Here is a 12,645-nt window from a genome sequence, read left to right on the forward strand (position 1 = left end):
AACCCTAAAGGGTGCCTGGGATGAGCTTTTGAGTTTTCTCTTTGAACAGGACCTCCCACGCACCATAACACACACAGATTTTGCATTTCCTCTGACTTTCTAAAGTGGCTTTTTGTGGGGGCACAAGGGAAAAAACCCATACACCATCTCTAAGAAAATGTCCCAGTTTGGGAGAGTAGCCTCACATGCACAAAAATTCCTTTTCATCCATCTCTGATCTGTTTGGGATATGAAATTTGGTGCCTGGTATTAGATAGATTGCTTTTGAATTATGGTGCTGGAGGAGACTTTTGAGAGTCCCATGGACTGCAAGAAGATCAAACCTATCCATTCTGAAGGAAATCAACCCTGAGTGCTCACTGGAAGGACAGATTGTGAAGCTGAAGCTCCAATATTTTGGCCACCTCATGAGAAGAGAAGACTCCCTGGAAAAGACCCTGATGTTGGGAACGATTGAGGGCACAAGGAGAAGGGGATGACAGAGGACGAGATGGTTGGACAGTGTTCTCGAAGCTACCAGCATGAGTTTGACCAAACTGCGGGAGGCAGTGGAAGACAGGAGGGCCTGGCGTGCTCTGGTCCATGGGGTCACGAAGAGTCGGACACGACTAAACAACTAAACAACAACAACTCTGAGTAGAACTTACAACCCCAAGGCTTATATTTCACTAATATGCAAATTTTATGCACTCTTTTTTACCCCAATATATTAATTTATGCACACGTTATGTGGCTGGAGAACTGCACTGCAGAATTCAGAGAAGCACAGATTTTGAAAGACGGTTGTGTTTTGGTTCGGAAAGCGAGAATATGGCAGGGTCACTTTTAAATGCGAACTGAATTGAATTTCTCCTCTATCTCTGTAGACCACCTTCAGAAAGAAGGAGCTCTCATGCTCATCTCCTGCCCATGGGCTTTGCATTTTGGGCATCTGGTCAGCCGCAGTCAAAAACAGGCTGCTGCTCTAGATAGGCCTTTGGTCTGCTGCAGCAGCCAGGCTGCCCTGATGTTCTAAAAACAAGACTTCACTGAAACGGCTGGGGCTGTTTCATCTGTCAGTCTTTCTCCACTTTAAAGCGGCATTTTTGATTTTAAAATGACTAACCGTGCTCTGACCCCTTATAGGAAATGTTATATTTTCACATGCATGAACCCGAAAGGAATCGGTCGTCTTTGTCCGATGAGGCATGACATTCTTACAGGTGCTTCCTGCCAATTTCTGACATAGGGACCCCAGGGACTTCAGATTCTTGTAAAGAAACTGGAGTGGGGGTGCACACACAAGCACCAGCCACCTTTCTTGAGAATCGTTACTGAGACAAGTCCTTCATTTGGTGTAAATAAATGAGGAGAACTGCCAGCTGGTTTTAGCAGAGAATTTAAAGTATCCTGGAAGCTACCTTAAAACAGACCCAATCTCTGGGGTCAGATTTTGTCCTCTGCCTGGCAGGGTCTCAGGCAAGGTCCTGTCGCCTGGTCCTTTTTGACTGGAATCACCAAGGATTGAACCCAGGAGCTGATGCACTCAAAGGAGCAGCCACTTCTGAGTTGCAGCTCTTCACCCAAATCCCCTAGCTCACATCAGAATATGAGCAGATGGGCTCCTCATGACTCACCAGGCTAATTTCCAGTGGTTGTGCTCTGTACTCAGAGCAGGCACTCGCAAGGTTATCTAAGTGAGGGGTTCAGCCAGAGGGCCACATTCCCTTCTGGGCAAGCTTCCAAGGGCCACATCTGACTGGGGGGTGGAGCCAGAAGCAAAAGTTGGTGGAGCAACCTATGTAAATTTTAGTCTTGTACTACAGACTAAGGGACGCAGGTGGCACTGTGGGCTAAACCACAGAGCCTAGGACTTGCCGATCAGAAGGTCGGCGGTTCGAATCCCTGTGACGGGGTGAGCTCCCGTTGCTTGGTCCCAGCTCCTGCCAACCTAGCAGTTCGAAAGCACGTCAAAGTGCAAGTAGATAAATAGGCAGGCAGGTAAACGGCGTTTCCGTGTGCTGCTCTGGTTCGCCAGAAGTGGCTTAGTCATGCTGGCCACATGACCCGGAAGCTGTACGCCGGCTCCCTCGGCCCATAGAGCAAGATGAGCGCCGCAACCCCAGAGTCGGTCACGACCAGACCTAATGGCCAGGGGTCCCTTTACCTTTTACTACAGACTAGTTTCGACACTATCCTCCATTCAGACAAGCAAAATGCTTTATCAGAGTTCAAGGATACTTTCCAGTCAGGCAAAAAGCACTCAGACCACACAGCAGGGCCTGTGGGATATGTTGCCTAGGGAAAGTGGGTGTGGCCAGGGAGCATTCCAAGGGCCAAGCAGAGAGGTCCAGAGGGCCACATTTAGTTCCTGGGTCTGAAGTTCCCCTAATAAAAGGTCTACTGGCCTTAAGAATCCTACAACAGTGCCTTCCTCCCATAAATAACAGCTTACTTTATTAGGCTTAAAATATGCAATGTTCTTTGTGTGGGGTGATTATTGTTGTTTTTAACGCTCAGATAAGAAATTTGTGCCGTTTGTGCCCAACATCTTTCACATTACAGTAACTTTGGAGGAACTGTATGTTGTGGTGAAGAACAGCACTGTGCAAAAGGGAGGGAATTTTTTTTTAAGTGCTTGTGGTTAGAGGATGTGACATCGTCACGCCGTTCAGCGGGAACCTGGTCTTTAAAAAAAAAAAGCTGAAAGGAACATCTTGACGGCCTGTTATCACACCAAGGTGCAAAGAGCAGCTAATAAGCCCAAGAGGGGTGGAAAGGACCCCGTCCTGCCCCAGAATATGCACTGGCAAAAATGTGAGTTCTGGACTCTTCTTTTTTTTTAAATAATAATAACTAGAATGCAAAGATAGGCTGTGGGAGTAAGCCCTACTGAATTCAATAGGATGCGTTGCTGATTAGACATTGTTAAGATTGCACTGTTGTACTGTAGCAAAACTGTAGAGGAAGAACTGCTATTTTTTTTATAATCTTTTTGGATTTTCCAAAGTGCTTTTCAGTTTTTATTGTACTGGAACCGCTCTGAGGTAGGTCTTTATTCTTATTCACATTTTGCAGCTGGGGGGGGGGGGGACTGAGGCTGAGAGTTTGTGACTTAAGCAGAGATGGCCCTGGAGCTCTTCCAGATTAAATCATTCACAGCATAAAAAGAAGGAGGTGCCAGGCTGAAGCCTTTCCCTCTTGCTCTCTGGCATATTTGGAACAAGCCGTGCTTACCGGGTGATAAATGGTGAGCACTTTGCATATGCTCAGAAGAACACTGCTCTCTAGAACTACCTTGCAACGTTTTGTCACTGAATCCTGGCTGGCAACCAAGAGAATAGAATTAACTCTTCTTACTCTTTTAACTCTCACCTTGGTACCGTTCAGCTTTGCTTCAAGTAAGCCTGCTAAGAATCCACAGATCTGAGGCTGACAGATCTGTGGCAATGCCTTCAGAGAAGACGTTTGGCTTTTGTGTACTGGAAAGGCAAATTATCTGAACAATCACTCGTTTTCTGGCACACATACAAATTCACAGTGCGATTTAAACCACAATCCTGCGTAGGTTTACTTAGAAGCCAGTCCTGCTGAGTTGTTGTTGTTGTTTAGTCATTCAGTTGTGTCCGACTCTTTGTGACCCCATGGACCAGAGCATGCCAGGTCAAACTCATGCTGGTAGCTTCGGGAACATTGCCCAGCCATCTTGTCCTCTGTTGTCCCCTTCTCCTTGTGCCCTCCATCTTTCCCAACATCAGGGTCTTTTCCAGGGAGTCTTCTCTTCTCATGAGGTGGCCAAAGTATTGGAGTCTTAGCTTCAGGATCTGTCCTTCCTGCTGAGTTGTATCCAATGCTAATTCTACTGAGCGTAGACTTATTGAAATTAATGGACATGACTAATATAGGTTCGTTCATTTCAATGGGTCTACTCTGAGTATAACTTAGCTGGATAGAGCCCATTGACCTTCAATGGAGGATTCTCCAAAGTAAGTGGGTATAGCTCAGCAGTTTTAGGCGGTGATCCTAAGCACACTTACTAGGGAGTAAACCCCAGTGAATACAATGGGACTTGCTTCCAAGTAAGCATGTGAGGTGTGCAGAAGAGAGAGCAGAATCCCCTAGTTGACAGCTGTGTCATGTGCAGTAGTTTGGTGAGGATTTCTGATTCCCAATACTTCAACAATAGCAAGTAAAATGGATTTTTAAAAAATCTGCTAGGGATGATCTTGTGTAAACCTCTTTCCTCTTAGCCTCAGTGATCCTCACCTGTATAATATGAGTATTAACTGCCTGCCTTTGATCAGGTCTTTGTGCTGCTTTACTACCGATCAGGGAATTTTGTGTCAGGATCCCTGATCAATCATAACTTAGATATCGATTTGCATCTGTGAGGAGCAATAGATAATTGACCCTACTGCACCTCACTCTGATTGAGTCCTGGGATTCTACTGAAAAACAAAGTGCCACATTTACTTGAATGTAATGCAAACCTTTTTGGGCCAAATTACATCGAAGAAAATTAGGGTGCACATTAGATTCGATGGCGCATTAGATTTGCATAAATACGACAAGTCTTGCAAGCCTGAAGATTGTCAACCCCTGCAGTTAAGGACGGCACTGTTATTCTCTAAAAAACCAAGGTACGTGGAATCCCAGGAAATGTCATAACATCGTGTTATCTGCCCGCAGCCGAGCAAGCTTGCCATTAGGAGCGTACAGAGGGTTCCCATTTCTCATATGAGGAACTGAGGCTAAGAATAAATACAGTGGTACCTTGGGTTAAGTACTTAATTCGTTCCAGAGGTCCGTTCTTGCCCTGAAACTGTTCTTAACCTGAAGCACCACTTTAGCTAATGGGACCTCCTGCTGCTGCCGCGCTGCCGGAGCACGATTTCTGTTCTCATCCTGAAGCAAAGTTCTTAACCCGAGGTACTATTTCTGGGTTAGTGGAGTCTGTAACCTGAAGTGTATGTAACCTGAGGTACCACTGTAACTTACCTAAGGCTTCCAAGGATAGTGGTGAAGTTAAAGCACCCTTTTACAGAGATGGAGGATGAAAGAATGTTAAGAAAGTAATGATCTAAGAAGAGCCCTGTTGGATCAGACCAAAGTCCCCTCTAGTTCAGACTACTCAATTGTGAAGCCCTGAAACCAAGACCTGAGTGCAACAGCAACACTCCCCAACTGTGAATCCCACCAACTGCTATTCAGAGACATGTTGCCTCTGACAGTGCAAGTACAGTGGTACCTCGGGTTAAGTACTTAATTCGTTCCGGATGTCCGTTCTTAACCTGAAACTGTTCTTAACGTAAAGCACCACTTTAGCTAATGGGGTCTCCTGCAGCTGCCATGCCGCCGGAGCACGATTTCTGTTCTCATCCTGAAGCAAAGTTCATAACCCGAGGTACTATTTCTGGGTTAGCAGAGTCTGTAACCTGAAGCGTGTGTAACCCGAGGTAGCACTGTAGAGTATAGACAGCAGGCTAGTAGCCAGGAGTAGCCTTCTCCACCAGGAGTTTATGCAACCTTCTTTTAAAGTCGTCCAAGTTGGTGGCTGTAACTGCAGGGAGTGGGAGCAAATGTCATAGGTTAACTATGTGAAATAGCACCTGCCTTGGTCTGTCCTGAACCTTCCAACATTCAGCTTCTTTGAGAGAGGGATAAAGACTGTCCGCTTTCTCTAGACAATGCATAATATCATTTACCTCTGTCACGTCCCTTTTTTACTCACCGTTTTTGGCGAGTCGATTTACTTTCTGTGGGGCAAGCAAATTTCCAGCATGTATAATGCAGAAAGAATATTTCCAATGCTTTTGTCAGATTAGTCACCATGAATCAAATGTCACTGAATGATTCACAATCGCAGCAATGCTTTTTTTTATGACAGCAGTGGTTGCCAACCAAACAATTTCCATTTTAGAAAGTGAATCTTATCTTTTGCATCTGCCTTCAAAAAATGTCAAATAATCAGCAAAGAGTTAAGGGGAATGGCATCGATCAGGCCACTGGCAGCTGCTGTTGGGCTATTGCATTTGAGCGTGTGCAGAATGCCTGTTAGCACAGAGTAGCTACAGGGTACCCAACCACCTTTATTTCTTTCGCTCCTTCTTTTCTATATAGCATAGATTCAAAGTGGCTGACAAATCAGAAAAAACAGGTAAAAGTACAGTATGCACATCCATCAACAGGGATAGATGAAGCTTTCAGCTTTGGTTCTCTCTGTGTCTTACTTTTCCAAATCTTAAGCACAGTTCTCCTCATTTCTGTTTGTTTATTATGTTTATTTATTTTTAAAGTACTCATGAACTTTAAGTGCACATTTAAGCGCACATTGTGCCTAATAAACTCATGTTTGTATGCAATTCTCCTTTAATAAATGTTACTTTTGTTATTTTTCACTAATATATGCCTTTATAGGCATGTTTTATATTAGGGATGCCATATTTCTAAAAGTGAAAATCCGGACGCAAAAGTTCTTTAGCTTTTTTATGGCAAAATCTCAACAACAAAAAATGAAGTTTTTGAGCTATTTTTAAGGAAATTCGCTAAAATCTACACTTCTGACATGGGTTGCCATACGTCTGAATTTTCCCTGGACACCATTTCCAATGGCCGAATCCTGGCTATGTCCTGGAAATTCCAGATGTATGGCAACCCTACCTTATACAAATACATGTATTTCTGTATGCCTTGTTTAGCTGGAGAACTTCACTGCAAAATTCGGAGAAGTGTGAATTTCAACAGATAGTGGTGTTTTGGTCCGTGCGTTGTTTTGAAAAGTATGAATTAGGCTATCTGAATTTTCCTCCATCCCAACTGGAACTGGAGGTTGCTACTCCATTTGGTTCGCCATTACTGCGAATGCTTTTTTTTAAAAAAACGAACTTTTAACCAGCCACATTCTGGCTGTGAACCAACACATATTTTGAAGTGCTTTCTTATTTTGGGCATTTGTGGAAATGCCCAACGGACCACCAACAGTTAGTTTATGGAATATGCTGTCACAAGATGGCCACTGGCTTAGGGAGATTTTAAAAAGCATTAAACAAATTCATGAGGTAAATGGTCCTATCAGAGGACACAAAATAGAACCCCAGGTTCAAAGGCAGTGTCCCTCTGTGTTATGTACTGAGGTTCTCACCCTGGGCCAGCAGGGGGATACTGTAGATAGTTTTCACTCAGGTCCACATATGCAAATAAGGGATTGAAAGTGACGTTCAGTGATTGGATAGTTACAGAAAGTGGTTACTGTTGCGTTGTAGTGGAGCTCTATATAAGCTGGGTGGTTGAACCCTTCAGTTCAGTTCTGTTCTGGCCTGTGAATAAACAAGAGCTGTATGAGGAATCACTGTGTCGTCTGATATGTTCACCCACAACTTAACACTCTTGAGTACCAGGTGCTGGGGACAAACAGTAGGAGGGGGGGTTCTGTCCTTCACACCCTGGTTTGGGGCTTTCCCAGAAGCATCTTGTTGGTGACTGCTGGGGGAAGGATGCAGGATCATGGATCCATTTAGCGCAGTTCTTAAACTGACACTGTGCAAATGAGTCCTCTCGGAAATTCAGGACATCAAATACTTGGACATCCCGAGCACAGCCAGTTGAAATGAAAAGGTGGATGTCAAATGTTTATCCTTCACTGATTCTGCAGCAGGTGAGTTGAGGGTTAAGAACCCAGCTCTGAGAGTTCTTGAGAAGTGAGACCGAAAGATGAAACCGTCATGTGTGATGTGTTCCATCATGTGCGCCTCCGTTCAGGCGAAGCCACCTTGGGAAAAGTTGGTGGGGGGAACGAACTTCATTGAGGCTTCATAAACCAGCTGCTTGACTGCCAACAACATCAGCAGGGTTCTTAATAGATTTCCCCACCTTGAAAGGATGGGAAAATCTATCAATTTCGGCTTCTCCCAGTTTATATGCAATATTGCCTACCATGCACACTTTTGCAAATCAATTTTCCCTAGTATCTTTGCATGTTCTTTTCACGAATATATGCAGACTTTAACCTAGTACATGCATTTTTGAACACATTGCTTGGCTGGAGAACTGAACTGCAAAATTCAGAGAAGTTTGAATTTCGAAAGACAGCTGTGTTTCGATTCAGATACCATTTCAGAAAGCATAGATTCGATGTGTTTGTCTTTAAATTGTGAACTGAATCAAATTTCTACCCCATATCTAACTGTAGCAAGGGGGGGGTGTCTATGCTTTGCCTTCACGGTCAGATCCAGTAATGCTTTTGAATACCAGCTGCTAGAAGGAGCATCTCCACCCCTATCGTTCTGCCTGGACACTGAGGTCCAGTGCCAAGGGCCTTCTGGCGGTTCCCTCACTGCGAGAAGCGAAGTTACAGGGAACCAGGCAGAGGGCCTTCTCAATAGTGACGCCTGCCCTGTGGAACGCCCTCCCATCAGATGTCAAAGAAATAAGCAACTATCTGACTTTTATAAGACATCTGAAGGCATCTCTGTTTAGGGAGGTTTTTAATGTTTAATTCTGTATTGTATATTTAATAGATGGGTGGGGTATTGTTATTATTATTATTATTATTATTAAACACTGGATTTAGGGTGGCGGAGGTGGTTCCTCCACACAGGGCACCAATCCAAGAGGGCGCAAAATAATAATAATAATAATAACAACAACAACAACAACTATATTTATACAGTACCTATTAATAAGATTCATTAAAAAAGCAACTGTACAAAAATGAATTACTGTAAAAATAAGAAATATTGGAAGGGCCCCCAAATTTTGTCCTCGCTCAAGGTGCCATATTACCAAAGTCCCCCGCCCCCGGCTGAGGTCTGGCACCGGCCCCATTCTCTGTAGTGAAGCAAATCTTTAACTGGTCAGTTTCTGTTTAGGGAAGCTTTTAATATTTGATGAATTGTTGCATTTTAATATTTTGCTGGAAGCTGCCCAGAGTGGGTGGGGAAACCCAGCCAGAGGGTGGGGTATAAATAATAAATTGTTGTTGTTGTTATAGAGAGAGTTCTCTTGTGCTCAGGTCCTGCTTGCGATTTCCCCACAAGTTGGCCATTGTGGGAATAGGATGCTGGGCTAGATGGGCCATTGGCCTGATCCGGTAGGCTCTTCATACACTCTTATGATTGGTAGCAGAGAGAGCCCATCATGAAGCGTGACATTTTCATCACTTCATGTGTATTTGCCATCATGGCAGAGTGACCAAACCATGTGATGCCTGGAGTGGAGTTTGGCATCCTCTGGATCCCAACTTCCTTCTCCTTATTTTTAAAACTGTAGCTTAAACCAGGATAAAATAATATCATGGACCTCTTGGTCCTGGGAGTATGTCATGTGATCCTGAAGAGCCAATCCCAGGTCACGGCCCATTATATTGCATCAGTGACTCACAATCCCTCAGAGTGGCGTACAGTGGTACCTCGGGTTACATATGCTTCAGGTTACATACGCTTCAGGTTACAGACTCTGCTAACCCAGAAATAGTACCTCAGGTTAAGAACTTTGCTTCAGGATGAGAACAGAAATCATGCGCTTGTGGCGTGTGGCAGTGGGAGGCCCATTAGCTAAAGTGGTGCTTCAGGTTAAGAACGGACCTCTGGAACGAATTAAGTACTTAACCCGAGGTACCACTGTATATTTGTTGGAGCTATACTTCTTGGCTGCCGCCCAACCCCTTGTTGCCTCCCAAACCTGCCTCTTCATCAATTCCCTGGCCAGGAAGCTCAAGTCCAGGAACTGTGATGCTGTCTTAACATGTCTAGGATATACATATAAGCAAAGACCCTGCTTTAAGAGACACCTTGCCCATTTAGGCCAATCTTGTCACAAAACCGGAAGTTGCAATCTATTGAGGCAGTTCACCTGTTCATCTAGCTCAGTGTTGCTTACACTGACTGGCAGCAGCTCTCTAAGGTTTCAGACAGGGAATCTGTCCCAGCCCTACCTGGAGATGTCAGGGACTGAGATGTCAGCCCTACCTGGAGATGTCAGGGACTTCTGCCATTGAGGTATTAGCCTTCTACAAAGGCAAGTATCTTTGCATACTCAACCAGACAATGGCTCTCTAGGATCTACAGCAGAGGGCTTCCACATTATCTGCTACCTGGTCCTTATGACTGGAGATGCCAGGGACTGAATCCGGGACCTTCTGGCAGATAAATCCGATTCAGTTAATATTTAATTTGCACTTTCTGAAATAGTGCGAGAACCAAAATGCATCCGCCTTTTCGCATTTTGCACACCTCCATTTGCACACCAGATTTTGCAGTGCAGTTCTCTAACCAAGCGATGTGTACAAAAACACACATGCTAAGGAACTGCATGCCTAAAAAGGTGCATAAACGAAAATAGCATCCATAAATGCCGTATGTTAGAGGAAGCTGTTTTGCAAAAAATATGCGTCTCAGGCATAATTGCACAGAAAAGAAAGTGTCTATTATGAATAAATTGCACAGAAATGAATCACAACTGATGTGGAAATGTGAAGAACTGAAGACTGGAAGAAACAAAAATTGACAGGATTCGCCCATCCCTACCACTGACAGAGCTATCATTCCCTCTGTGCAAGCACCATCATGGCTGGAGTCCTTAGTATCCAGGAGTCTGCAGCCTTTCTGGTTGTTGCAACCTAACCGTTCCAGCACTGAGAGATAAGCACTGGACATAGGCCACTACTGCTTTGTCTTGGTGGGGTTTTTCTCTTCTGCCACATGCGCCAATAAGGCCCATGCAAAACGCTTTTCCCTCATGCTCTGTCAGCCATATACTCTGAATTCTCCAGCGCTATAACCAGCTCTACTTTTGCTCAAGGGCTTTTGATCACTGAGTAAACACTCCCTGCCTGGTGTTTGCTTAATATCTTTGCGCAGGGTTAAATGTTTATTGAAACATCCTGACCCAGATGTGACCAGAGATGGGGAGGGCGCGGGGGGGGGGGTTGGATCCATTCCTTGCCAGCTTTAAGTGACAGCTTTGCTCCAGAAAATCAAATGCCACCCTGGGAAAAAGCTAGACCCGTGTCAATTTCAGAAAGGGAGCCTGGAGGAGTCTCTCCAACAAACAGGCCTCAACATGCACCAAGGGTGGGTGGGTGAGCGTTGCTGGATAATTGACACTGTTGGGGGATCGTGGTGACACACACAGCGTCAAATTGAGGCCACGAGCTCACTGACAGGGCGCTGGGAGCAATTGACAGTCAGGAAAACAAGGGTTGTCTTCGGCGTGTTGACCCAGCACTGAGTTGACAACCGCAGTAGGAAGCGCAAGGCATTCCCACAGGCCAGCTACCTCTTACACAACTGCGCAGCAGCCAAGGAGGAAAAGGTACTCTTGAGGTCACAGAGAGATCCCTCTTCAGGACCCCTTCCAAGGTAGTGTCGTTTTTTAGCGCTCCTCTTGAGATTCTGAGGGCTGCAGGGACAAACATGACAGCATAGCTATTTGAGGGCGGGGGGGCATGGCTGTGTGGCTTCCATATTATTGTCCATACAAACTGTCAAATTCACGATGATGGCAAAGTAGAACCTCCATGTTCAGGGGCAGCCTGCGCCACTTACTACTGGTTGCTGGGGGGGGGGGGAGGCAAGCAATGGAAGAGGGCTGTTGACTTTGGGTCCCAGGATGCACCTGGCTCTTCTTGTGTCCCCACTTTCCCACCAACTGAGGAGAATCACAGCATGGAGTCGTAGGAAACATATACAGTGGTACCTCGGGTTACATACACTTCAGATTACAGACGCTTCAGGTTACAAACTCTGCTAACCCAGAAATAGTGCTTCAGGTTAAGAACTTTGCTTCAGGATGAGAACAGAAATCGTGCTCCGGTGGCACAGCGGCAACAGGAGGCCCCATTAGATAAAGTGGTGCTTCAGGTTAAGAACAGTTTCAGGTTAAGAACGGACCTCCGGAACAAATTAAGTTCTTAACCTGAGGTACCACTGTACCGTATTTTTCCATGTATAAGACTCGGTTTTTCCCCTTAAAAATAATGTCAAAAATTAGAGGGCGTCTTATACACTGATGCATCCCCCATTTTCTTAAATCTGAGTCCTCCAAAATAGGGGGCATCTTATACATGGGGGCCTCTTATAGATGGAAAAATTGGAAAATTGGAAAGTTGAGAGAAGATGAACTTAACAGGGAATTGGAAAGAGCCCCTGCCTGAGAGCCTGGAAAGCTGCTACCAGTCAGAGTACTAGGCTTGATGGGTAAATAACCTGTCATACAGACTGGCAATTAGTTATTTTTTCCCCTTGCTAATATGAAATATATTACCGTTTCCCTCCCACACTCAAAACCATCTAAAATAGCATTTCAAACAGAGGCTGTTCTGCCTCCAGATGTCCTCCTGCACCTCCTCAACCCAGCCACCTGCTCTGAGATTACCTACCCAAAATAGTCCCAGCTGTGATCTTGTCTGATCAGCTCCAGCTTCCAGTTAGTCTCTCCAAGAAGAAGGAAGATAGAGCAGCTCAACAGCTTCTTCCTCACACTGCCAGCTTTATAGGTTTCCTCCTTGCATTCATATCTACCAGATATTCCCCTTTTTTGCCCCATACTCATTGCTTCCTCTTGCACTTGCTTCTAGCATGTATGGTTCAGCTGGACGTCTTGATTCCTAGACCTGGTTTCTTCTGGCTCCCAATTTCTTTCCATCCTGTGGTTCTCCTGATCCCAGCC

The 12,645-nt window shown here is 45.0% G+C and overlaps 1 protein-coding gene across 1 annotated transcript in view; it reads left to right on the forward strand.

Annotated features, from left to right (window-relative positions):
* The first annotated feature begins 2,655 nt into the window (after positions 1 to 2,655).
* POU2AF1 (POU class 2 homeobox associating factor 1) overlaps positions 2,656 to 12,645 on the forward strand; it is a 32,519-nt gene continuing 22,529 nt past the window's right edge. The window contains exon 1 of the mRNA XM_077919894.1: positions 2,656 to 2,796. Within this exon, the coding sequence (XP_077776020.1) occupies positions 2,781 to 2,796 (16 nt within the window). The 5' untranslated portion in view covers positions 2,656 to 2,780. The remainder of the gene's footprint in view (positions 2,797 to 12,645) is intronic.

Source organism: Podarcis muralis, chromosome 15 (assembly GCF_964188315.1).
Source record: "Podarcis muralis chromosome 15, rPodMur119.hap1.1, whole genome shotgun sequence".
NCBI lineage: Eukaryota > Metazoa > Chordata > Lepidosauria > Squamata > Lacertidae > Podarcis > Podarcis muralis.